This window comes from Macrobrachium nipponense, chromosome 41 (assembly GCF_015104395.2).
Source record: "Macrobrachium nipponense isolate FS-2020 chromosome 41, ASM1510439v2, whole genome shotgun sequence".
NCBI classification, from domain to species: Eukaryota; Metazoa; Arthropoda; class Malacostraca; order Decapoda; family Palaemonidae; genus Macrobrachium; species Macrobrachium nipponense.
In genome coordinates, this window is record NC_061102.1 from 38,400,333 (window position 1) to 38,424,254 (window position 23,922).

At 45.6% G+C, this 23,922-nt stretch overlaps 1 protein-coding gene across 1 annotated transcript in view; it reads right to left on the bottom strand.

Moving 5' to 3' along the window:
• Window positions 1-361: 361 nt before the first annotated feature.
• The window catches only part of LOC135212703 (large ribosomal subunit protein bL17m-like), a 55,955-nt gene continuing 32,394 nt past the window's right edge, over window positions 362-23,922 (bottom strand). Inside the window, exons 3-4 of the mRNA XM_064246394.1 lie at window positions 13,247-13,355; window positions 362-764 (exon numbers count right to left, since the gene is read on the bottom strand). Coding sequence (XP_064102464.1) covers window positions 616-764; window positions 13,247-13,355 — 258 coding nt within the window. The 3' untranslated portion in view covers window positions 362-615. The remainder of the gene's footprint in view (window positions 765-13,246; window positions 13,356-23,922) is intronic.

The following is a 23,922-nucleotide window of genomic DNA, read 5'->3' on the forward strand; positions in this document are numbered from 1 at the left end:
AAGTAAGGGGAAGGAGGAAAGAGAATGACAGACGGGTAATTATTAAATATAATTGCATGATTATGCTAACCCGGACATGTTATGGTCAATTAAGAATTTTTTTAATTACCAATTTACACAGTAATGACAGCTTATTAAAATTTAATATTTATGAAAAAAATAAAAAAATAAGAATTGGCATCTCTCTCTCTCTCTCTCTCTCTCTCTCTCTCTCTCTCTCTCTCACAAACTGTTTAATAGTGTTCACACAGAAAGATAAGAAAATATAAACCAAGCATTAAATTGTGATTTTCATTAGTTGGTTCAGGTTAAGACAACCCTTGTACAAAAATAGATCAATAGTATAAAAAATACAAATAACTAGACATAATGCTTTATTTAGTAACATAAAAGTATAAACTAAGTTTCTTGCATTTACTAATTACAAGAAATTGTCTGCATATAGGATTTAAACAAGGAGGAATAAAGCATAATAATAAATACCATACACTACCTAAATTTGGTAACAATAAATGCCTTTATATACAATTCTAAAATGACAGATAGTCATGTTTCTTTACAATCTTTACCAAAAATCAAAATTTTCCATAAAAGAATTAATGGTCTAGTCCTGCCTTAATCTACTTCCTCTTCTCTACTAGCATGTCCTAAGCCCATCTGTGCTTTGTTTATGTTGAATTCTCTTCGAGCTTCTTCAAGAAGAACATTATTAATCCAATTACGAGTGGAAACTGGTTTATTCTCAAGTGGAGGAAATGGATTACCTGAAAAAGAAGACCTCAAATAGTGGATATGTAGGTAGGTTAAGAACTGTAGTACATTTGTCTAAAATAAACTGCTCCAAGGTGAATAAACTGCAGTAAAACGTTGGTTATGTGGTACCTTCAATCTTTGTCTGACAAGAAAAAAAATATGAATAGAAAATGGGAATAGTTCCTGATATCCGCCTCCCAGCGGCGGGAATGGGTACTACCACCTGGCCGCCCACTGCGTGTGCCGCGAATTTTTAAATTCTGTCGGACTTCAGAAAATACAGCTATATATATATCTGTCAGGTAAGTTTCATGAACAAAATAAGGAATTACTGAAGGCAAAGCCTGGGGATGGCCACTGAAACTTTCAAACGATGCGGTTTGATAATCAACACTGGCCTGTGTTTCAACACTTTTTTGACAAAGGTCAAGGGTTTTCAAACTGAGTTATGTAGGACCCTTTTTGCTGCTGAATTAAAAAATACTGTTCATTTTCCTGGGTTATGTCTGGTTTCTAAGATAGTCTATTTCTATTCCAGCATAATTTTCCAAAATATTGCGATTATCCAAGCATTTATGGTCTTTGTTTTTGCAAAACCAGGTTGTGGGTAACCTTTAATCATTATTTTTATAAACCAAACAAAAACTTCTTTCAGTTTTTTTCTGAAGATTGAAGAAGAAACCCACAAAATCACTGTGTAACTTGTTTACTTCTAAGTATTTACATTTAATTTTTACTCCACACTCAAGTACTTTCAGGCCCTATCTGTGGCCCATTTTCAAGAGATGTTTGGGTTGTCAGCCTTGGTCAAGGCTGACAACCCAAACATCTCTTGAAAATGGGCCACAGATAGGGCCTGATAGTACTCGAGTGTGGAGTAAAAATTAAATGTAAATACTTAGAAGTAAACAAGTTACACAGTGATTTTGTGGGCTTCTTTTTCAATTATTTTTATTTCTGTTTTCAGGTCTAGATAGATATATATAAAAATGGATCAGAAGTGTAAAAATATCCTAATAGGTTCTGTTACATCTGCGGACAAGTGGTTCTTCCAGACCATCAAGCAAAAATCACGGATTTTGTGAAGAAGGCATATCAAGCATGCTTTGGAGTCAAACTAGGGGGACCAGGATAAGCCATTCACTCCCCATATCTGATGCCAAACAAGTAGAGAACTTATGGGATAGGAGGAACAAGAAAAGGAAGAGTATGCCATTTGGTGTCCCAATGGTGTGGAGGGGAGGGAAATATCACGTTACTGACTGCTACTTTTGCATGACAAATCTAAAAGGCATCAATCGCAAGAACAAGCGCCATGTTCAATACCATGATGTTCCTTCTGACATAAAGCCAGTCCCCCATGGCCCTGATCTTCCTGTTCCTGAGCCAAATGTCACCATGGAATCTAGTTCTGATTCTAAATCTAGTGACATGACATACAGCTGGGTGTGGTGCACACAGGCCAGAAGAGGACGACCAAAGCGAACTCAATGACCTGACACGAGACCTGGACCTTTCCAAGGCGTCTGCCCAGCTACTGGGTTCTTGTCTTCGAGAGAAATTTCTACTAGCACCAGGAACAACATTCTATTGGTATCGGGACCGCGAGAGAAAATTGAGAAAATTCTTAATGTTTGATGTTTGATGAAGCATCTTCACTGGTCTACTGTAACAATATTGTTGGCCTGCTTGAATTACTTGGAATAGGGACTTTTCATTGACTCATCTAACAGAAGTCTCAAGGCAGTTCTTCTGAACAATGGAAATAAGTTTTCATAGATCCCTGTTGGCCACTCAGTTGCAATGAAAGAATCCCACAATAGCATGGAATGTCTGTTGTCTGCTCTGAACTACCAGGAACATAAATGGTTGATCTATGGAGATCTTAAAGTTGTTGGATTCATCCTAGGACTTCAAGGTGATTACACAAAATATCCATGCTTTCTGTGCTTATGGGTTAGCCGTGCTGATGACCGGAATTATATCAAACAAGAGTGGCCATCAAGACGAGGATTAAAACCCGAGTCACACAACGTTCTGTCCCACCCTCTGGTTGACCCGAGCAAGATATTGCTTCCACCGTTCCACATCAAACTCAGTCTCATGTGAAGTCATTGGACAGGGAAGGTAGAGGATTTGCTTTCTTCCATCAGAAGTTTCAACAAAAAAAGCATGGAGAAACTTAAGGCAGGTATATTTGATGGTCCTCTATTAGGGAACTCATCAAGGACGCTTGCTTTGATGATGCACTGAATCCTGCTGAATTCTCTGCCTGGTTGTCCCTGAAGTCAGTCATTGCAAACTTCCTTGGCAACCACAGAAGTTCCCAGTATCAAAAGGTGGTTGATGAGTTAATGGAGAATTTCTTCCAACTTGGTGCATGCATGTCGGTGAAAATGCACATCTTCCGGTCTCATCTGGACTATTTTCCAGAGAACTGTGGAGACTTCAGTGAAGAACAGGGTAAGCGCTTTCACCAAGATATCAGTGTTTTGGAGGAATGCTATCAAGGCCGATGGAATGTCAACCTTCTGGCCGACTACTGCTGGTGCCTGAAGAGGGATGTGGAGTCTGCTCAGCACAAACAGAAGTCCCTGAAGAGACCATTCATCCATGAGTAGCTTCCTTAGCTCATTATACTCTTCTTGCTATCTATTCAAAATATTTTGTAAGGCTTCTGTGAATAAATCAGTCTAATATTTTCAATACTGTTTCATTCACCAACAAATAGATCAGAATTTAGGATATTTTTAATGTGGTAATATTTCATTAACTTGATCTGATTGAGTAAAATAAGCATGATTATTTGATTCGGTGCAAAAAACTGTCCTAAAATCAGGTATTATATGTTAGACCTTGAAAACGGCGCAGGCCAGTGTAATCAACTACCAGTCCTAGTTGGGAGGACAAAAAAATTCCAATTGGCTTTAGCCCCAGGTAGCAGATTGAGGGGTGGCATGAGGTGGGCAATTAGTATAAAGGACCTCAGATTTGAATAGTTAGGAAAAATACAATTTACAGGCAGTCCCGGTTATCGGCGGGGGTTCCGGTCTCAGCAGGGTGCCAATAAGCTAAAACTGCCATTAACCGAAACGTGGCTATTTACAGCGCCAATAACCGGTTAATGGCGCCACTGTTAAGTGTGTTTGGTAACCAGAACTGCGCGTTATGGCGCCATAAAGCTGGATCGCCATTAACCAAGTCACCGATAACCGGGGACTGCCTGTACTTTCAAAAATTGCTATTTGTTCCTACACGATATACAAACCATCAGTCCTTTACAATAGGAAGACTTACTGATTGGTGGAAGGAATCTGAGCCTCTATGAACCGACTGGAGTTCAGCACACCTGAGATTTCCTTCCTGGTCATAAGAGCAAGGAGGGAAATCCAGCCACTGACATCTGATTGGAGTTAAAACTGCGAGATCAGAAGTCAGTCTTCTGGGTTATCTCACAGAAGAGGAGTGAGTCCTATTTATGAGAAAAGCAGAACCATAATGTCAGAGACATTAAGGCAATTAAAATCATTGGATTTGTTTTATGTCAGTGTCTCCTTTCCCCCCCTGCTAGGGGAAGGGGAGGATATTTGCTTCAGTAATCTAGTCACAGAAAGTGGATTGGTCGCTCTAAGGAGTATCTTGCCAAAGAAAGTGGATTGGTCGCTCTAAGGAGTATCTTACCTGATTTGGCTGCCAGGTCCAGCATGTAATAGTCCACATACTCTCTGCTCGAAGGTAAAGAGTAGGATGAAGGTGAGTCAATCGCTCCCACAGTCATGCTCATTCATACCATACAACTGTGGCGAGATGCAACCTTGTCCTGTTGGATGAGCTGGGTGAGCTACACAACTTATTAAGCAGCCACTACTGGTCCCTAGGAAAGTGTCCAAGGACCTGTGGGCAATATCCTGAAGATAGTGAGAAGTTAAGGTGGTCTGGATCGACCACACCCCTGCCTTCAGCACATGTTGAACTGACAGTTTCTTACTGAATCCGAGGGAAGGGCCAATACCACTGTGCAGTTGACACAGGTCATGCCAGGGCAAAATCTCTGTGTCTCTAAAAGCAGAGCCAGAAGGTCGGGATACCAAACAGCCTGAGGCCATTTTGGGGCCCACCTGAATCATCCAAAGATCCAAAGTGGGTCAACACTCGGTTGGTCACCATGCGAATCATGCAGAGCAGGGGAAAGGCATAAACCTCGAGGTTGTCCCATGGGTGTTGGAACGTGTCCTCTGGAGCAGCCCATGGGTCTGCTACAATGGTACAGAGAGTCTATCAACTTCCTGTTGTACCAGGTAGCGAACAAGTCTACGACTGGTCAACCTCATAAGCTGAACCACCTTTCCACCACTTCTTGGTGTAGGGACAACTTGGTTCCTATCACCTGATTCTGGCAGCTGAGCTTGTATGCCACTACACTCCTTTTGCCTGGAATGTACCTGGCTGACAACTCTACTCGTGCACCTGCATCATCAACTGGTGAACCAAGAGGGATGCGAGATCCCCTGCTTGTTGTCATATGCCACCACAGTGGTATTGTTGCTCATCAGTACCAGTGTTCCATCACTTGATCTTGAAACTCTTGGAGGGCTAGGAAGGCCGCCTTGAGTTCCAATATATTGATGTGAAGGTGCATGTCGTGATGGTTCCACACTCCTGCAGTCAGCAACTCCTCCACATGTGCGCCCCATCCCTTGGTCGATGCCTCTGAGACCGGAAGCATATCCGGAGGGGGAGTGAGAAGATCCATGCCTATTAGGAGGTTCCTGTGGTTGAGCCACCAGTCCAAATCCTCTCTTAAATCCTGCAAGAGCGGGACAAGTGCAGACTGCAGGACTGACCAAAACTACCCTCAGTCTTCACTGAAGAGATCGAAGGTGAAGCCGCCCATGAGGGATCAGCTTCTCAAGAGACAACAGGTGACCGATCATGACTTGCCAATGCTGAGTTGTTTGTTCCTGTCAAGACAAGGGAAGACTTTTGCTGTTACCATATCTATCATCATGCCCAGATACTTCATCCTTTGTTTGGGCTTGAGATTGGACTTCTTGAGATATATCATAGTCCTTAGATCGTGACAAAGCTTGAGAAGTCAATCCCTGTCCTGTAGCAACTGTGAATGAGAGCTTGCCAGGGAAAGCCAATCATTGAAATACCTGACGATTGTCCACCACAGACAGCCGCTACCTGTTTTCTTGAGAAGAGAGGTAGAACCCAACTAAGGTCCTTTGCGCAAAGTCAGCACTGACTTGGGACCCACAGACCTGGCGATCTGAGAAAGAACGGCGTCCCGTCTCTTCAGCACTAAGTTTGCCCACAGGTTTGCCATCTGGTGGGCAAAGTAGGAAATTGCCCTACCTCCAGACTGGCACAGTCTCCTGAAGGCTGAGTCCTCCCCCAGAACGATAACTCCAGAGGAGGCAGCAACCCTAGATACTGTGACTGACCACATATCTAATCAGGAGACTGCTTGGAGGGCTGCCATAGTGGTAGCCTCCAGGTTCTCTGCTTCCTGCTGCAAGAGAGAAACACTTTCTACAGTGAGGTGCTGCAGCGTAAGACTGTGATCTATACAAAATAAACATGACTGAAATAGCGATCGGCCCAGACAGGACGCTCCGAACATTCGGCTGAATTAGGGCAATTAAGGGAGTGCAAGAACATTCATCTGAAACAGGGCGCCTGAAGTCCATAGAAGAACATTTCTGGTACGAAGCCGAGCGTTTGGCTGTCTTCTCTTGTCAATCCGGGGTAGGAAAATGCTCGGGACAATCCCACTTGCTGCAGGAAGGTTGAGGGTTCAATGAAGGCTCCCTCCACCTCTTAGAGGGTAGCTGAGGAGGAAGAGCCCTTGCCAACCTTCTCTTCATTGGGCATGATTCGTCAGGAAAGCGCCAGAAACTCCTCTTGCTCGGAGAGGACTCTCTTGAACTTGACGAAAGTTGATTCACTTTTGAGAAGCTTTTCCAGTGACTGTCTCTCGTCTCAACCTGGGACGCTACAGATTGGACTGAGGGGGCGGCTGCCCGTGAGCAGACCCCACTAACCTCCTTTGGGGCTCTGGTATGCCTCCTCCTAGGTAATGGGGAGTATGGCAGTGACCTTTGCCTAGGAGAATCAGTGGGATGAACTATCACCTCCTCCACTCTCACTTCACTTGCACTTGTATATAAACTTTTTTCAAACTTATCCGTACAGACCCTTACTGCTGGCCCTATTTGGGCCAATGTATTTACGTACTACTATATTGAACCTTTGATCTAGCTTACTTTCGAGGCTGGTGAAGCAGTCAAGTTTGGAAGCGTGGGGTCAAGTTTGGAAGTGGGGTCTTTGCAAATGAACAGATCCAGGAGTAATAGGAATAGGTAAAAGGGAAGACACAGCAACATTCTTATTATTAACAATAGGAGTTAATACCTGGCTAGATGCTATCTTACCCCTGGCTTTAGCAGCTGCCTTCCTCTTACAGTCCCTTTCTAACTTTGCTAAATGGGATGATACAGTTTTCCATTTGTTCTGTCCAGTGCTTACACTTGTTGCAGGTCAAACTAATTACAAATCAGTCCTCTGCAATTTGTACGAAGAGTGTGAGAATCATAGGTTGCTTGAATCATCTGGGTATTACAGCCTTTGCTGCAATACCTGAAACTAGAAGTGCTTGAGCCAGACATTTCCAAAATGTAGAGTTCAAAATACCTTCTAAAGACATATTATGCTTAAAAGCTAGAGACGTCGCCACGGCTCTCACTTCATGAGCCTTAGCTTTAATGGAGGGTAACACTTCTTCCTGGAGTTGAGAGAGTGCCTCCATTATTAAGTTCCTTAAAAATAAGGAAATGGCATTTTTAGACATCGGTCGAGAAGAAACCTTCATCAAACACTATAGATTGCAGGTCATCTAATCTTGTCTGTTCTATTCAAATAATAGCATAATGCTCTTACTGGACAAAGAAGACGCTCCTCCTCTGGTCCTATGATATCCATAAGATTCTTAATCGTAAAAGAACGTGGCCAAGGTTTGTTACATCCTCGTTCTTTGCCAGAAAACCCAAGGTTAGAGAGCAGACTGCATCACCTTGAGAGAACCCTACTCTCTTGTCTATAGCTTGAAATTTGCTGACCCTTCTGGCTGTCACCAGAGCTATCAGAAAAAGATCTTATTTGTGAGGTTCCTTAGAGACACCGAGCAGAAGGGTTCATAAGAGTCCCCCGACAACCACTTCAGAACTACGTCTAAATTCCAAGAAATTGCTCGTCTTGGAAGTGTCCATGGATCTAATACGATCGCTAATGTCATTGTTGTGTCCCACATCCATACCTCTATGTTTGAACACATAGTTTAGCATTGCTCTGTACCCTTTAATCTTAAACGCCGACTGGACGTATTGTATGTCTACTAAAATTGTCTGTCAGGTGCCAAGTGGACTTACAGTACATCAACTACAAAAAGTTTTTTTAATATTCACGGAAAAATAGTTATAGGCCTAGTTTGCGAAAGATTTTAAATCACGCCCCTTGAGGGATGCTGGGAGTTCATGGATCACGCTGTTGTTTTGTTTACAAGCGTTACCCAGCCGCGCATGCGCAAATTTTAGAAAAAACTTGTTTTTACGTCCGCGCGTTACGAATTCATGCATCATTTTGTGATAATATTTTCTCTGTGTTGCTTTGATAGTTTTACAATTTGTTATATACCAAAATCATCGCAATTTAGTGTACAATACAACGAGAAAAAAATAACTCATTAGCTTTAACCGTTTTGCTCACAGCGCGATTTGTATACAATTATATATGAATTTTTTTTGCGCTGTCATATATTCCAATATTTATATATGATAATTATATTTTTTTTCATTTCTGATGGTTGCATACTAAACTTCAGGCAATGGCAAAAGAAAGGAGCCAAAAATGAACTCTTAATCTTAAAAACTAAGTGTGCTGTGATTTTTTGAAAAAACTTTTTTTCCGCTTCAGCGCTAACTCCCGAACGCCGCAGCCATACGACAGACACTTTTGTAAATAGAGGCTCAGCATTTAAGGGTTAATAGTACTGGATGCTAACTTCCAAGAGGACCTCAAGAATAGCAGAAAATGTGCTATCTGTGCGATAATGGTTTGAGAAGAGAAACGTTATGTCTTCTACACCAGTTTCTAAAAACTGACCACTTCGACTGGTATCTCTTGGAAGTAGAAGATCTGCGACATCTAGCAATGGCTTCTGCAGCTTGTCTTGAAAAGCCTTTCATTCTAACCAGTCACTTGACAGTTGAAATCCTGTCAGAGACAGAGTGAACAATCCATGATAGAACCTGTAAAGGTGAGGCTGTTTGAGTAGCGACTTCTTCTGAGGGAGAAGTCTTGGAAAGTCTATAATTAGACGAAGGAGATCCGTAAACCACTCCTTCCTCAGCCAGAATGGAGCTATGAGAGTCATAAGAGACATTTTGATGACTCAAACTTGTTGATCACCTCTCGAATCATTGCGAACAGTGGGAACGTGTATAGGTCCAGCCCCGTCCAATCTTGCAGCACAGTGTCTGTCACCCATGCACGGGGCTCTGGCACTGGTGAACAGAAAATTGGCAGACGATGATTCTTTGCTGTCGCAAAGAGATCTATAGTCGGTTGTCCCCAAAGACTCCACAGATCCTTGCACACCTGGAGCTCTAGTGTTCACTCTGCTGAGAGCACTTGGTTCTGTCTGCTGAGTTCATCTGCCATGACGTTCCACCCACCACATACCCGATGTCTTTTGCAACTCCAGGATGGCTCCCCATCCTAGGTCCAATGTGTCGGAGTACAATTTCAGGTCTGAGTTCTTTCCTTCTAGTAACCTGTCCTCGGACAACCACCAACTTTATCTCCTTGGAAATGGGAAAACAAACGAGTCTTCCTGCGTCTTTCTGGACCGAAGAACCTTCAAATAAAATTGCAGAGGGCGCATGTGTAGCCTGCCTAGCTTGACAAACGGCTCCTCTGACGAAAGTTCCTAGAAGGCTCATCCACTGAAGGGCTGAGCAGGACCTCTGATTCATGAACTCTTGTACTGTGTGTCAGGAAAATTCCACTCTTTTGGGCGATAGAAAAGTCCGAGAGTCCAGAATCATACCCGAATATTGAATTTTCTGAGATGGAACCATCTGGGATTTTTGGGCATTTATGAGTATTCCCAGGTCCTGAGTCAGAGCAAAAAGTTTCTTCAAGTCCCCCGTGCATTGTTCCTTTGAGAGAGAGCGTAGGAGCCAATCGTCTAGGTAAAAAGAGACGTGTATCCCCATCAAATGTCGCCACTTCGCTAGAGGGGCCAAGATCGAAACATAGGGTTCTGAATTGATATACCTTGTCTACCAACACAAAGCGGAGAAGTTTCCTTGACTCTGGGTGTATGGGGATATGGAAGTATGCATCTTCCATATCCAGAGTCACCATCCAATCCTCTGGATGAAGAGAGGCTACGATAGAGACATTTGTCTCCATTCAAAACTTTGTTTTTACAAAATATTGATTCAGCGCGCTGATGTCGAGGACAGGCCTCCAGCCCCCCGATGATTTGGGGACTACAAAGAGTCGGTTGTAGAAACCCTCTTGAGCCGTGATCTACTACTAATTCTACTGCTCTTTTGTGGATAAGAGACTGAACCTCCTGAGAGAGGTGTAACGCCTCTCGGATCCTGCCGAGTATGCTGTTAACGTTATTGGAAAACTGGACAACAGCAGTTTTTGTAGAAGAGGGATGAAATATCCTTCCCTTAACACCTGAACCACCCAAGGATCCGCACCTCTGTTGCTCATTCCCTCCAGAAATAATGGAGCCGTGCTCCTATGGGAACATGGGAGATGCACTACTCATTGCTTGTTGGAATTTTTAATACTGGTCTTCCTAACTGATCTGTAGTCTGGCCGCAAGTTTGATCTAGGCCTAGATCGATGACCGATTCTGCCTTCACGAAAGGGGCGCGACTGAAGAGGAGAGACCGACTTGTAAGCCGAGGGTACCGGCTCCTTCTGTTTCTTTGCTGAGTGAGTCAACAAATCTGTTGTGGACTTACTCTGAAGATACATCAGAATGTCTTTTACCGTTGATTGCGGAAAAAGATACGTCTTGTCCAAAGGAGACAACAATAGTGTGGACTTCTGTGTGGACGTAACTCCCTTAGAGGTAAAAGAGCACCACAGCTCCCTCTTCTTCAGGAGGCCCATAGCAAAAAGAGAAGCTACTTCGCTGGAAGCGTCTCTTACCGCCTTGTCAGCACATGAAAGCACTCACAACCAATCGACTGACAGGTATTCTTGCAACGAAGAACAGCGTTCTATCTTCATTGCCAAAACACCCACCATCCAATCTAAGAAACTAAACACCTCCAAAATCTTGAAAATGTTCTTCACTAGATGTTCTATCTCTGGCAAAGTCAAAAATACTTTGGCTATGAACGCTGAATGTCTGGCCGTGTCCACTAAGGCTGAGAAATCTCCCTGGGAGGAGGCAGATACTCCCAGGGAAGGAGTCTCACCTGTTACGTAATACCCGTAGCATTTCTTAATAAGCTTCGACGAAGCAAACACGAACATAGCCTTGCCAAGATCCCTCTTAATAGCCAACCAATCTTCCACCTCTTGTAACACTATCTTAGAAGCGGAGGACAAAACCATCTGAAGAAGTTCTACTGGATCTTTCCTCATGAGAAAAGTGGAGGCAGAGCCACTCTTCCCTGGAGAGAAGAAATCTGAATAATTCTCCAAGAAGAATGCAAATAGAGAAGTGTAAGCAGAATGAGGCTGGGTCTCTTGCTCTACTGCTTTGTCCTCCGACGAAATAGGAGAGAACACCTCTTTATTGCCTGAAGAAGCTTCCTTTTTCATGAAATACATAAGCTCATCCAGCTTATGTTTGAGAGGTCAAAGAAGAATCAGGAGTAAAGTCCGGAACTGATACTGGGGCCATTGGCATTGAACGCCCCAGACTGGGTGTAAATCCGGGCGTCGAGAGAGCCAAGGTGGGCGCCATGTCAACAGAAGAGGCTGTCAAGCTTCCAGGAGCAGGTGCCAAACAGGCCGTCGTGGGCGCCGAGTGGGAAGCTTAGTGCATCAGGCTGCCAGAGACGGGAGTCGGGTGCTCAGGTGCGGAAGCTACTTGGTCCGCCACGGGTGCTACCTGGTCCGATACGGGCGCTACTGGACACGAAGCTGAGCAATGTACGCCAGCAGTCACTACGAATTCTTGATGTGACGGGCGTTCGGACAATGGAGAATGCCTGGCAGCCAAAAACTGACGACTAGGCGAAACCTGGAAGCTACATGACGGTTGAGGGTCGATACCAGCCTCTCTGTATTTCTTAACAGGAGGTGGAGAACTGTCAGAGATCGAGGAATGTCTCTTTAGCGGCCTAGAAGCTGACAATCTGCGCCATCTACGTCTCTTTTCTGGCGATGCCACTGACGAATCCGATGACAGACGTGAAGCAATGAATGAGACACCTTTCCAATGGCGCTCTGTCGCTCCGTGAACTTCCAACAGGTGCGACAGAGGGGGCAAACCTGTCCGGCCTCCCTTGGACTTCCGGTAGGGGGAGCGGGACAGTGACCTTCGTCTAAGAGAACCGGTGGGCCGAACAGCCACCTCCTCAGATAACACAACACTATCACTAATAACCACACTTTTGAGAGGCTCTCTCTCCACAAACGACCTGAAAGACAAGCCAAGATCTATTATAGCCTTAGCAAGAAAATAAAATTTTTTCTCAAACTTACTATTGAGGCTGGCAATGGTGTTGGGCTTGGAAACACAGGAGCCTGGAGAAGGAGACACTGGTAAAGGAGTAGGAGGGCTAATTATCGGGGACGATATAGGAGGTTGAGCAGGAGAAAGAAATTCCTGTCCTAAAGAAGGAGAACTCTCTAAGATAGCCTTACTTTCGGCTCTAAGAGCCGCCATCCTTTTCGTATCCCTTGCTAACTTATCTAAATGAGAATTTAAGGTTTTCCATTTGGTTTCATCCCAATCTGTACACTGGACACCATAGGTCCTTAGAACAAATCTGCCCATACATTTGCTACACTCAGTATGCGAATCATAAGACAATTTTGTTAATCTAGTTCTATATCCCTGCGAGCAATATCTAACGCTCAAGGTGCTAGAATCTGACATAATGATGATAGCCAATTAATGAATCACAAAATATGCAAGTATGTCACCAATGATGACGAAAAAATTGACCACCAAAACCACTGATGTTAGTCGGAAGCTGGCAGAAAACGAATTGGTTCTCTCTGCACTTTTGTACAATCGGTCCTGAAAGTGGGCGGGTCCTAACACCAACAGTAGCGATGGTGGCTCCATCACGAAACTTGTACGATTTGAATGCTGCGGTAGTGAGCTTTCAACTACATGTAAATTACTTGGTAAGTTAAATGTGTAAAATCAATATTCCTACAGACCCAAATCACTGAGCTAAAGAGACAACAATATTGCAAAGAGGGTTACAAAACTTACCTCTCAGTTCTAACACAACTCGGTCAAAGTGGTAGCCAGGATACTCTTTAGGTGCTTTATGCATTTTTGTATATGCAGTCTGGGAATCTTTAAACCTGGGTACTAACACCTGAAATTAACAAAATATGTCAGAAAATCTAAGGCTTTTCTGCAAAATACAGTCTATGACAAATGGGACAATTTTCAAGAAATTAAATGACAAAATACTGTATAAAAAATCAATTATCCATACTGCAACATAAAGTAATTCACACATTAATAAGCAGGAGCTAGATACATGTTCGATACCACTGTACAAGTGTATATTACTTCCTGGTGCTGAAAAAAATATTGATGGCACAAAATTTTCAATTATATTGGTGAGATAACAAAATTACACATACTACTACTACATACTGTTTAAAATTTACCTCTAATGTGGTGGCCAAGGTTCTCTCTCTCTCTCTCTCTCTCTCTCTCTCTCTCTCTCTCTCTCTCTCTCTCTCTCTCTCTCTCTCTCTCTCTCTCTCTCTCTGTGTGTGTGTGTGTGTGTGTATGGTGGACAGTATTATGTAGTGCAATTTACCATAATTCCTATAGATTTCAAATAAATATACTGTGAAATCACAATTTGTCGTAAATTGTATTTTTCCTAACTATACAAACCTGAGGTCCTTTAACAATAGGAATGTACTTACGGCCGTTGAATCTTGAACAAAGTGGTTAGGCAGTAACTACCGTGAGGCAGGCTAGCCTGCCCAGATATAAACACTCCACTTTGCCTTTCGGCCCAGGTTCAGATTGAGGGGTGGCATGAGGTGGGCATATCTGTTAAAGGACCTCAGGTTTGTATAGTTAGGAAAAATACAATTTACAACAAATTGTGATTTGTTCCGATACGTAATACAAACCCTCGGTCCTTTAACAATAGGAAGACTCACTGATTGGTGGGAGGAATCTGAGTGAGCCTCTAGAACTGACTGGAGTTCTGCACACCTAGGCTACTCCTCCTAGTCGTAAGAGCGAGGAGGAGTGCCCTGCTGCCTCTGACAACTTGATCGGAGTATAGGACCTGCATGATCAAAAGTAGACTTCTGGGCCTTTTTGAAATGAGTGAGGGATCGTGACTCATCTGAAAAAGGGCTGTGAAGAATATTTGGTGTCGGAGACATTAATGCAAAGTTCTGGGAAGGGTTTGGATTATTGTCAGTCTCCTTCCTCCCCTTGCTAGAGGAAGGAGCAGGATTGCTTCTATGATTCTGATAAGAAACATAAAAAGGATGCTCTATGTGTAAGCTTACCGCATCAATCGTCCGACCAGCCAGTGTGAGTTCGAGTCCTATCCTCAACCAGAAGGACAAGGAATGGAGGACGAGGCGTGGAAGGGGGAGAGCCAGTCACTCGCATCCTTCTTACCTCTACAACTGCACACCATGGATGAGATGCAACTTGTCCTCTTGAAGGAGCTGGGTAAGCAAACACATCTTGTAAGCATCCACCACTGGTCCAGGGAAATGAGGTTCCAAGGACCTGTGGGCAGTCCCGAAGGGAAAGAAAAATATGGTGGCAATGACCTCTCCCTCTTCCTGTCCGACATATTCTTCGGAGTGATGTCCAGTACCCACTACTGGTCTATCCCACTGCAGCAAAGTCTCTTGAGGTCTCGTATCCCACTGCAGCGAAGTCTTTCGCGGTCTTGTATCCCACTGCGGCGAAGTCTCTCACGGCCTCGTCGTCTCCGCAACGGATAAAGACTCCGACACTCCATGGTGGTTGTCGATACTTATGGGTACCGGAACATGCCAGTAGGACGAAGTAATGACTGATCTGGGTCAACCGATACAAAGTCCAAAGCGTAGCTCATGACGGTCTTGGATGCTTCGACAGCTGCCGACTGACTGCATTCGGTTGTGTGAGGCGAGCTGTCCATGCATCCGAGGCGTAGTCACGTGACCTTCGCCTTTTGAGGGGTTATGCCGAGAGATCATACAAATTGCCTATCTGTTGCCACCGATGCTGGAAGGCGAGATGATGATTCTTTCAAGGCATGTGCCCAACAGACGAAAGTCAATTGCCTTCTAGAGACCGAGATCCCTGATGGCAAGACAGAAGTTCTCATAGTAGTTGAACCTCAACTAAGGAGAAACAATACTATGTGCCGTTAAAGACGAAGGTGATGTGATAGGTGAATGCACACCTACGTCTTCACAGCTGAATCGAGAGAAGTTAACTCTAAAGATTCTGAACGTAGAAAGTCCCGCCGATGACACCAACCCACGAAGACGGCTTAATCCCTGTTATTTACAGAGGCCTGAAAACGCTAAACCACTACTTCATTGCTGTTCGGTGAGAAGTCGGAGTTGCAATGAAAGCGGAGCGCTTTTCAGTAATGAAAACACAGGGATTGTACTGCCTGAAGAACCGCTTCTCATGGTTTGAATCAGGGAGGACATCTGTATACTTGGAAGTAGAGCTGGCAGGGCGGGGAACAGGCGATGTCTTCCGTTATACATCTACAATCGGGGTGGACAATGAACAATTGCACACCTACAAATACAAGATATATTTAGAGGACAAACTCAGATGTCTGAAGAAATCATTCTGCGTCATCGCAGCGGCAGGTGCAATGCAGCGGGAGACTAGGCTACAGACTTCTTTTACCGTGCGGTAAACAGAAAGATGATAGCGAGTCTAGTGAGATATCTCTGTCTGAAAATTCTTGCAACATCAAAGGCGATGCAGTAGAGATGGTCATCCATGTATGCGAGAATTCCAGCCAACCAGAGACCTAAGTCTGTGATTGCCGGGCAGAGATTCGGTTCGGTAGTCAATCATCGCAGAGGAGAGAGACAAAATCCGACCATACTATCTCGGAGAGCCAGCTGGTACTGGGCTGCGGCAGCGGCAGGCAGGGCTGACAGGCAGCCCATACACCGCTAGCTCTCGCTCACTCGTCATCCTGAGTTGCCAGGTAATCCATTCCAAGAGGGAATGCGTTCGGCTAGAACTATCGAGCGCAAAGAAAATACGCTCGAGCATTTGCATTTAATCGAAACGGATTTCGGTGAATGCAAACGCTGTGCCATTGTTTGTAACTATACCACAAGTATCTCAAAATCGAAACTGGTAACTCCTGGGAGGTTGCAGGGCAGTCCAGAGTTGCAGTTCAATTACGAAGATACTATTTCTCGGTCACAACCCGTAGAGTTAACTACGGTATGTGCCTACACTTCAGACAATTCAACTGATAACAGAAGCATGTCGCGAGGGCAACATACGTAGTATATTTGTAGGTTCCTGTACATAGAACTCCATCCTAAATTCTCTTCCATTCGAGGAACAAGAATAAGGACTGGAAGCCGACTCTCTTCATTCTCTAATGAAGAGAGCGAAGGTGAAGTTTTCCCGAAGGAAGACTTCTACGGTGATAACAGGATACCGAAGACGATAGTTCAAGCCGAACTGGATGTTCCCACCCATTCTTCTCTATCCCGGGGTTGGCCGCCTACTGAGGCGACGGACCGTCAGGTCCATCCAGGCTGAGCCCTTCCCGAGATATTCTTCTTCAGCAGCAGTACTTCTCTCGAACGCTAGAAATTCCAGGAATTTGAGCATTCGGCGAGATTCCCAATTACTGCAGTAACAATTATCTGGGATTCTCGTCTCGCCCACTCTGGACCGTGGTTTCGCCCAAGTGTTTGCAGATCGTAGAAGACCAGAACACTCGGAGAGTGCTAAAAACTCCAAAGAATTCTAAGCGCTCAGCGAAACCCTCGCCGAATTCGTCAGACAATCATCGGGTGGTGGTCCTCCCGATTCCCGCAGAAATCGAGGATAGGGCAAGATTCTTCCTCAACGATGGGGACTTATGTCCGGTAGGACCCGAAGGTCCCTCCAGGAATGCAGTCCCCAACGTGGAATCCTACGGAGAACGCTCTGCAGGATCCCTCCCCTTCCTGTCTCAGCCATAGGGAGAGAGGGAATGGGGGGGGGAAGATTGGACACTCGCTCGCCTTCCCAGCGGAACTAGCAGTCGGAGAAGCAAGTACTACAGGCAGCCATCACTGTGCGGTGATGGCCGCTCAGAGTCTAGGAAAACATTACCGTCTGGAGAAAACGTTTTCCCGAGGAGGGTTATGAACTCGTACTGTAGGTTAAACGTCTGCCGCCACCATGACCGTCGTCTGGGTGGGGCTGAGTGAGCACCTGACAGGAGAGAGCCGATACCGTCCTCCAACGCGTCCCAGTCCTCATCGAGGTCAAAACCTCTCAAGAGGACTAAAGGGGACCCCACCCCGGTCTCTGTGTGCATGGTCCCGTGGGACCGTCACGTGAATGGCAGTGATGGTCACTCCGAGAGTCTGGGGAGCATCATTCGTCCTTGCTAGCCCCCCACGATCTCCTCCAACCACTTGAGCGAGGATCTGTTGGTCCCAAGACCGAACCAGGTTCGTGGCCGGACCGTAAGAAGTGCATTCCTCACGGTCACTCCTGTTCGCCTCGTTCCTCCCGGTGTAGCCTGAGGTTGAAGGAACAGGTGAGGGAGACCTGACGCTCCTACCCTGCCTACTATCAGAACCAGTAGGCTGGGAGGACTGCGTGCGATCACCAACCCACGGTGGCGATCGAGCTGCAGGTCTGGACCAGCAGTCTTCTTGCGGAGAAACGCTGGACCAAGGAACGGAGCGTCAGTCTCTTGCGTCAGGGGAACTGCTACAAGAGCTCCTCCCCTGCCTACCAGCAGAACTGGTAGGCTGGGAGGACTGTAGGCAATCACCAACCCTCACTGGCGATCGAGCTGCAGGTCTGGACCAGTGGTTTCTTGCGGAGAAACACTGGACCAAAGACGGAGCGTCGGTCTCTTGCGTCAGGAGAGCTGCTACGCGCGCTCCTCCCCTGCCTACCAGCCGAACCGGTAGGCTGGGAGGACTGCAGGTCTGGACCAGCGGTCTCCTTCCGGAAAAGTGCTGGACCGAGGATGGTAGCGTCTGTCTCGTGCGTCAGGGGAGCTGCTACCAGTCGTGGGAGCGACGGTCGGGTAACTGGTAGTGTCCACTAACGCGGTGAGAGCGAGCACCATCCTCTCGATGCACCCAGGTGAGGCTGGACCAGGTCCAGGCGAAGCTGGACCAAGTCCAGGCGAGGCTTGGCCAGGTCCAGGCGAGGTTGAACCAGGTCCAGGCGAGGCTGGATCCGGTGGCCAGGGGGGGAACCTCTTCCCAGCCACACTACATGAACGGTCTGGTGGGAACGTCACGTCAACCCTGGGAACCGGCAGATCGCCGCGAGAGCGATTGCTGGCCTGGCGGGAGTCGCCTGAGCGACTGCCACCAGTCTTCCGCTCCGTGCCCGGGTCCTGGCGGCAAGCAGGATCGGCTGCCTGGACCCTGGCTGCACGGTCACCCGCGGGCGACCGTACACTCGGTACCTCTCGCAAACGAGCGGCCGAGACGGTCCCTGGCGCCAGGAGAGGAGATACCGGTGTTAGCCGTTACCCCTCCGATCCCAGTCTTCTTCTTCTTTGCGGAAGGAGAGACAGGCCCCGTTCCCGAAGGAACAGGAGGACCAGCGGAAGCCCCAACTGTCCCACCGGAGTGGGACAGACCCTTAGAGGTCTCTGAGCGAGACTTCTTAGGGGGGAGGAGGCTACCTTCTTCTTCTTCGGCTCGGGGGCCTCGGAAGTTGAAGGGGAAGAGGCGGCAGAAGACGGCGGCGACACTCTCCTCTTCTTCCTGGACTTCCTCTTCGCCAGTTTCCTCAGGACAACCGACAGGTCCTCCATCCAGGTCGGAGTTGGGGCAGTTGCGGTAGCAACACGGCCCAACTGCACCTGTCCGGAGGGACCTGCGGGAGCAGCAGTGGAGAGAACGCTTCCTTGAGGAGGGCTACGAAACTCTTACCTGGCAGGTGAAGCGTCTGCCACCCCCGAGACTGGTCGGTCGCACGAACGCGACCGTCGTCTAGGTGGGGCTGAGCGTGTACCTGAACGGCGACAGCCGATGCCGTACTCCGACTCTTCAAAGTCCTCGTTGAGGCCGAAACCTCTCTGAAAGAAAAGGATTAACTAAAAGAGGGCTGGATGGCCCGCCTCCACCGGTCTCTGCGTGCATGGACACGCGGGAATGTCACGTCAACCCTGGGCACCGGACGATCGGTGCGAGAGCGATTGCCAGTCTGGCGATAGTCACCCGAGCAACTCCTACCATCTTTTGCTCCTTGCCTGGGTCCTGACATGGTGAGCGAACTCAGCAGTCTGGACCCTGGCTGAACGGTCACGCGAAGGTGACCGTACACTTGGTGACGCTCGCAAGCGGGCGGCCAAGACGGTTCCCAGTCCAGAGGTGGAACCTTCAGAACCGGGAGAGGAGATACCAGCGGTGGCCGGTACGTCCATGGTCCCCGTCTGCTTCCTCCCCGAGGGGGGTGATTGATTGATGCAAAATAGTACCATGGCGTCCATCAACTTAGGTCATCGACACCGGAAATATGCCGTTATGTAATTAAAAATTAAATAAATAATAAATAGGTAAAAAAAAAAATTAAAAATGTTCTTATATACACTTAAGTTTCAAGTATGATATCATTTATACTTTAATATAAAAAGTTATAACTTTTGTAGGAAGCCTGCTTCCTCCACAAACCTAAAAATACCACTCGCCTGACTATGTAATAATATTCCTTCCAAGTACTCTGGCGCTTTAGCTCCATCAGGGGAAGAGGCATAAAGGGTACTGGTTAGGGACAGTTAGCCTACCTTATTAGTCATACCTTAGGCTTGACTGGGGGGTGGGGGGGGGGGGGGGGGGGGGGGAACTCTTCCACCTCTTCAGTGAATTAATTCTACTGTCATATTTACATCTATTTGGTTTGTAAGAAAATAATTCATGCAAAATTACGTTGGGAAGAGAGAAAGAAATTCTAACTCTCTCGCCCCTACCATACGATAGACTGCTAATAGCCTATCAAAAACATGTGATACTAATATTATGTCGAGATAGGCACAAACGCGCTCTTGAGCTGGGGCGGGGGGGGGAGTATATTTTGAACAACCTTTGTCTAACCACAGACTTACCCCAGGGTATGTCATGAGCGCGTTCAGCACCTCTACGAACCAATAACTCTAATAATAACTGATGAACACATAATTAGGTACATTATCTTTTGATTTATCTTAATCTAGACGAAATACATGTGTACCAAAATTCCACGCGTTCTTGCTGATGCTCATGAAATGGCGGGCAAGCCGACGGCCTTGCAATACCTTTCTACAGGGCCGAAGGCCAATTTGGAAAGCACTGCAACTGTATAAGTTACGAAAACAGAAATTGGGGTACTCAACTTCGATGAAGGAGGAAGATCAGAAGAAGCCATCTTGAATTAATCTCCGATTAATCACCAAAAACACGATAGCAAGAAAAACAGCGTGGAGCTAGTTCATCATATACAACAGGATTGAAGATGGTGCTCGGGTCGGGTAGTAGTAGCAGTAGCGAGGGGAGGGAGTAGCCATTGTGACGGCTCTCCCCATGAGAGGGATTTTGGAAAGGAATCCTCTAATTGGCAGAAGACCTGTGAATAGTGGCTTCCACTCGCCTTGTACTTTATACCTGACACCCTTAGGGTGCTTGCGCGAGGGTAGTAACCTCAGCATACCATGCTAGCTTTCTTCTCTGGTATATTTAGAATCTATTTATACTAGAAAAGTGAGTAGCAGGATCCTTTTCACCGGCGAACACAGGTCGAACCCAGAAAAGCATTGTTATTTTTAGTGTGTGGAAGAGAGTTTCTTAATGTAATGCCAGAAGCCTGCCCACCCCCAATCTCTCTCTCTCTTTTATAGTACTTACAGTAGTGACATGATGTCACTGTGAGTGACAGACTTTGGCAGATGCTTTCTTATGATAATGTTTTTGCTTGCTGGTTTGAAAAATTAATAAATCCAAAAAAGAAAAACCAAATTGGAAATGTAACATACATTGTAATAATGAACAAAATTTTATAATGTACAGTAGACCCTTGACTCACGAACGCATTGACCCACGTACAACTCGATCCCCGACCAAAATTATAGGTAAAATTTCACCCTTGACCTACGAACTAACTTTGAGATACGAACAAAAAAAAATGCGGAAAATAAAAATTCTGTTTGGGTCATGAACTAATTTTGAGACATGAACATTTGAAAAATGCTGGAAATTTCTGGAAAATAACAATTCACTTTGTTTCACAAACTAATTTTTAGACACAAACATTTGAAAAATGCGCGAAATCGCCCAGCACACGTGAGAGCGTTTGAGTTGCCATGGGAACAGCCATCCTCCAGCCGCCCACGCACGGCGTCACCCACGCATCGCTCTTTGTCTCATCTCATTGTGTACAAGACGTTCGTCAATTCGCTTAGCATTTTTTGCGCTAAAACTTGTGATTTTCTTCATAATGGGCCCTAAGAAAGTGAAGAGTGGTGGTGAAAGTAAGAAAGTGAAGAGTGATGGTGAGAAGAGGGTGCAGAGGAAGATAACCATTGAAATAAAGAAAGAAATTATAGAAAAGTTTGAACGTGGTGTTCGCGTGACCGATATCGCAAGTGAGTACAAGATGGCCAAGTCGACAATTTCGACAATTTTGAAAAACAAGGATGCCATTAAAGAAGCAAATGTTGCGAAGGGAGTGACAGTACTAACCAAGATGAGATCGCAAACCCTCGAAGAGGCAGAAAAAATAATTTTGAAGTGGGTACATGAGAAACAGATGGCAGGTGATAGTGTAAACGAGCCGATCATCTGCGAGAAAAGCTCGGCAAGTGTATCAGAGTTTGCTGAAGGAAACTCCTTCTACTAGTGCCACGCCAGATGATTTTAAGGCTAGTAAAGGGTGGTTTGATAACTTCAAGAAAAGAACTGGAATTCACTCTGTAATTAGGCATGGTGAGGCTGCTAGCGCAAGGACAATGGCTGCTGCTGAGGAGGCATTCGTGACTGAGTTTGCCGAGTTCGTGGAGGCCGAAGGATACGTCGCTCAACAGATTTTCAATTGTGATGAAACGGGCCTCTTCTGGAAGAAGATGCCCAACAGGACATTTATCACCCAAGAAGAGAAGGCGCTCCCAGGCCACAAGCCAATGAAGGATAGGCTTACGCTTTTGTTATGCTCAAACGCAAGTGGCGACTTGAAACTAAAGCCGCTACTTGTCTACCATTTCAAAATAACCCGCCGTGCTTTAAGCAGCACAACGTAAATAAGGCCAGACTGCCTGTAATGTGGAGGGCCAATACAAAAGCATGGGTGACACGGAACTTGTTTATGGAGTGGATTGATGAAGTGTTTGCGCCGACCGTGAGTCAGTACCTAACAGAGAACAAGCTACCCCTGCGGTGCCTTCTGATCATGGATAATGCCCCGGCACACCCTTCGTACTTGGCTGACTGCAGTGAACATGACTTCATTCAGTTCAAGTTCCTTCCACCCAACACGACCTCTGTTCTCCAGCCCATGGACCAACAAGTCATTAGCAATTTTAAGAAATTATATACGAAGGCGCTCTTCTCCAGATGCTTCCGTGTAACTGAAGAGACAAAATTAACCTTAAAAGAATTTTGGAAGAAGCACTTTAATGTTTTTCACTGCATAACCCTCATTGATAACGCATGGACTGAAGTTACGTACCGCACATTAAATTCTGCGTGGCGGAAACTTTGGCCCCAGTGCGTAACTGTCCGTGACTTTGAGGGCTTCGATGCAGAGATTGTGCAAGAAATTGTGTCCATGGGCAACAGTATGGGTCTACAAGTCAACGACGAAGATGTTGAAGAATTGGTCGCTGAACATTCAGAAGATTTGACTGCGGACGAACTTGTTCAACTCCACAAAGAGCAGCAGGAGCAACTTGCTCGGGAGCAATCAACTGACGAAGAGGAGGCTGGGGAGGAAGTTACAGATGTCAGCAGTGATGTGATAAAAGCCGCATTGGAAAAGTGGAATGATGTCCAGTGCTTCCTTGAATTGTATCATCCGGACAAAATTGTTACGAACAGGATCGTGAATATGCTCAATGAAAATTTAATGAGCCATTTCAGAAAAGTTATGCAAGGAAGGAAAAGGCAACAGACATTGGATAAGTTTGTGATTAAACGTTCACCAAAAAAACCTAGAAGAGTTGAATCTCCGGAACGAGATCTCCCCGACCTGGATGGGGGAGGGTCTCCTTCCGCACAATAACCTCCTCCCCACCCACCACCCTCCTCTTCTCTTGTCCGTCAAGCCAGAAGTCTCGCCAGTCATAGTAAGTGTTCACTTTACAAACGTTTTTATAGTGTTAGTTTACCATTTTAAATTATATTATTAGATATATTAAGGTTTTTTACACTGACTTTTACATTATCTGTGTAAAATAAGGCAAAATATACATAATATATATTGGTTCGTAGGGGTCGAGAACCAATTAATATTATTCCCATTAAACCTTATGGGGAAATTAGCTCCGAGTCACGAACAATTTGGAACACGACCAAGGTCTAGGAACGGATTGTGTTCGTGAGTCAAGGGTCTACTGTATACATCTATTTTATAAAGTGCCAATGATCAGGAATTTGACCGTTTTAAACTCAGTGGACAACAAAACATGTCATCTCTATCATCATTTACAAAGTCTTGAAGGGATGGGATCAAGAGAACCTGGTATCTCTCATCAGAAACTTTTC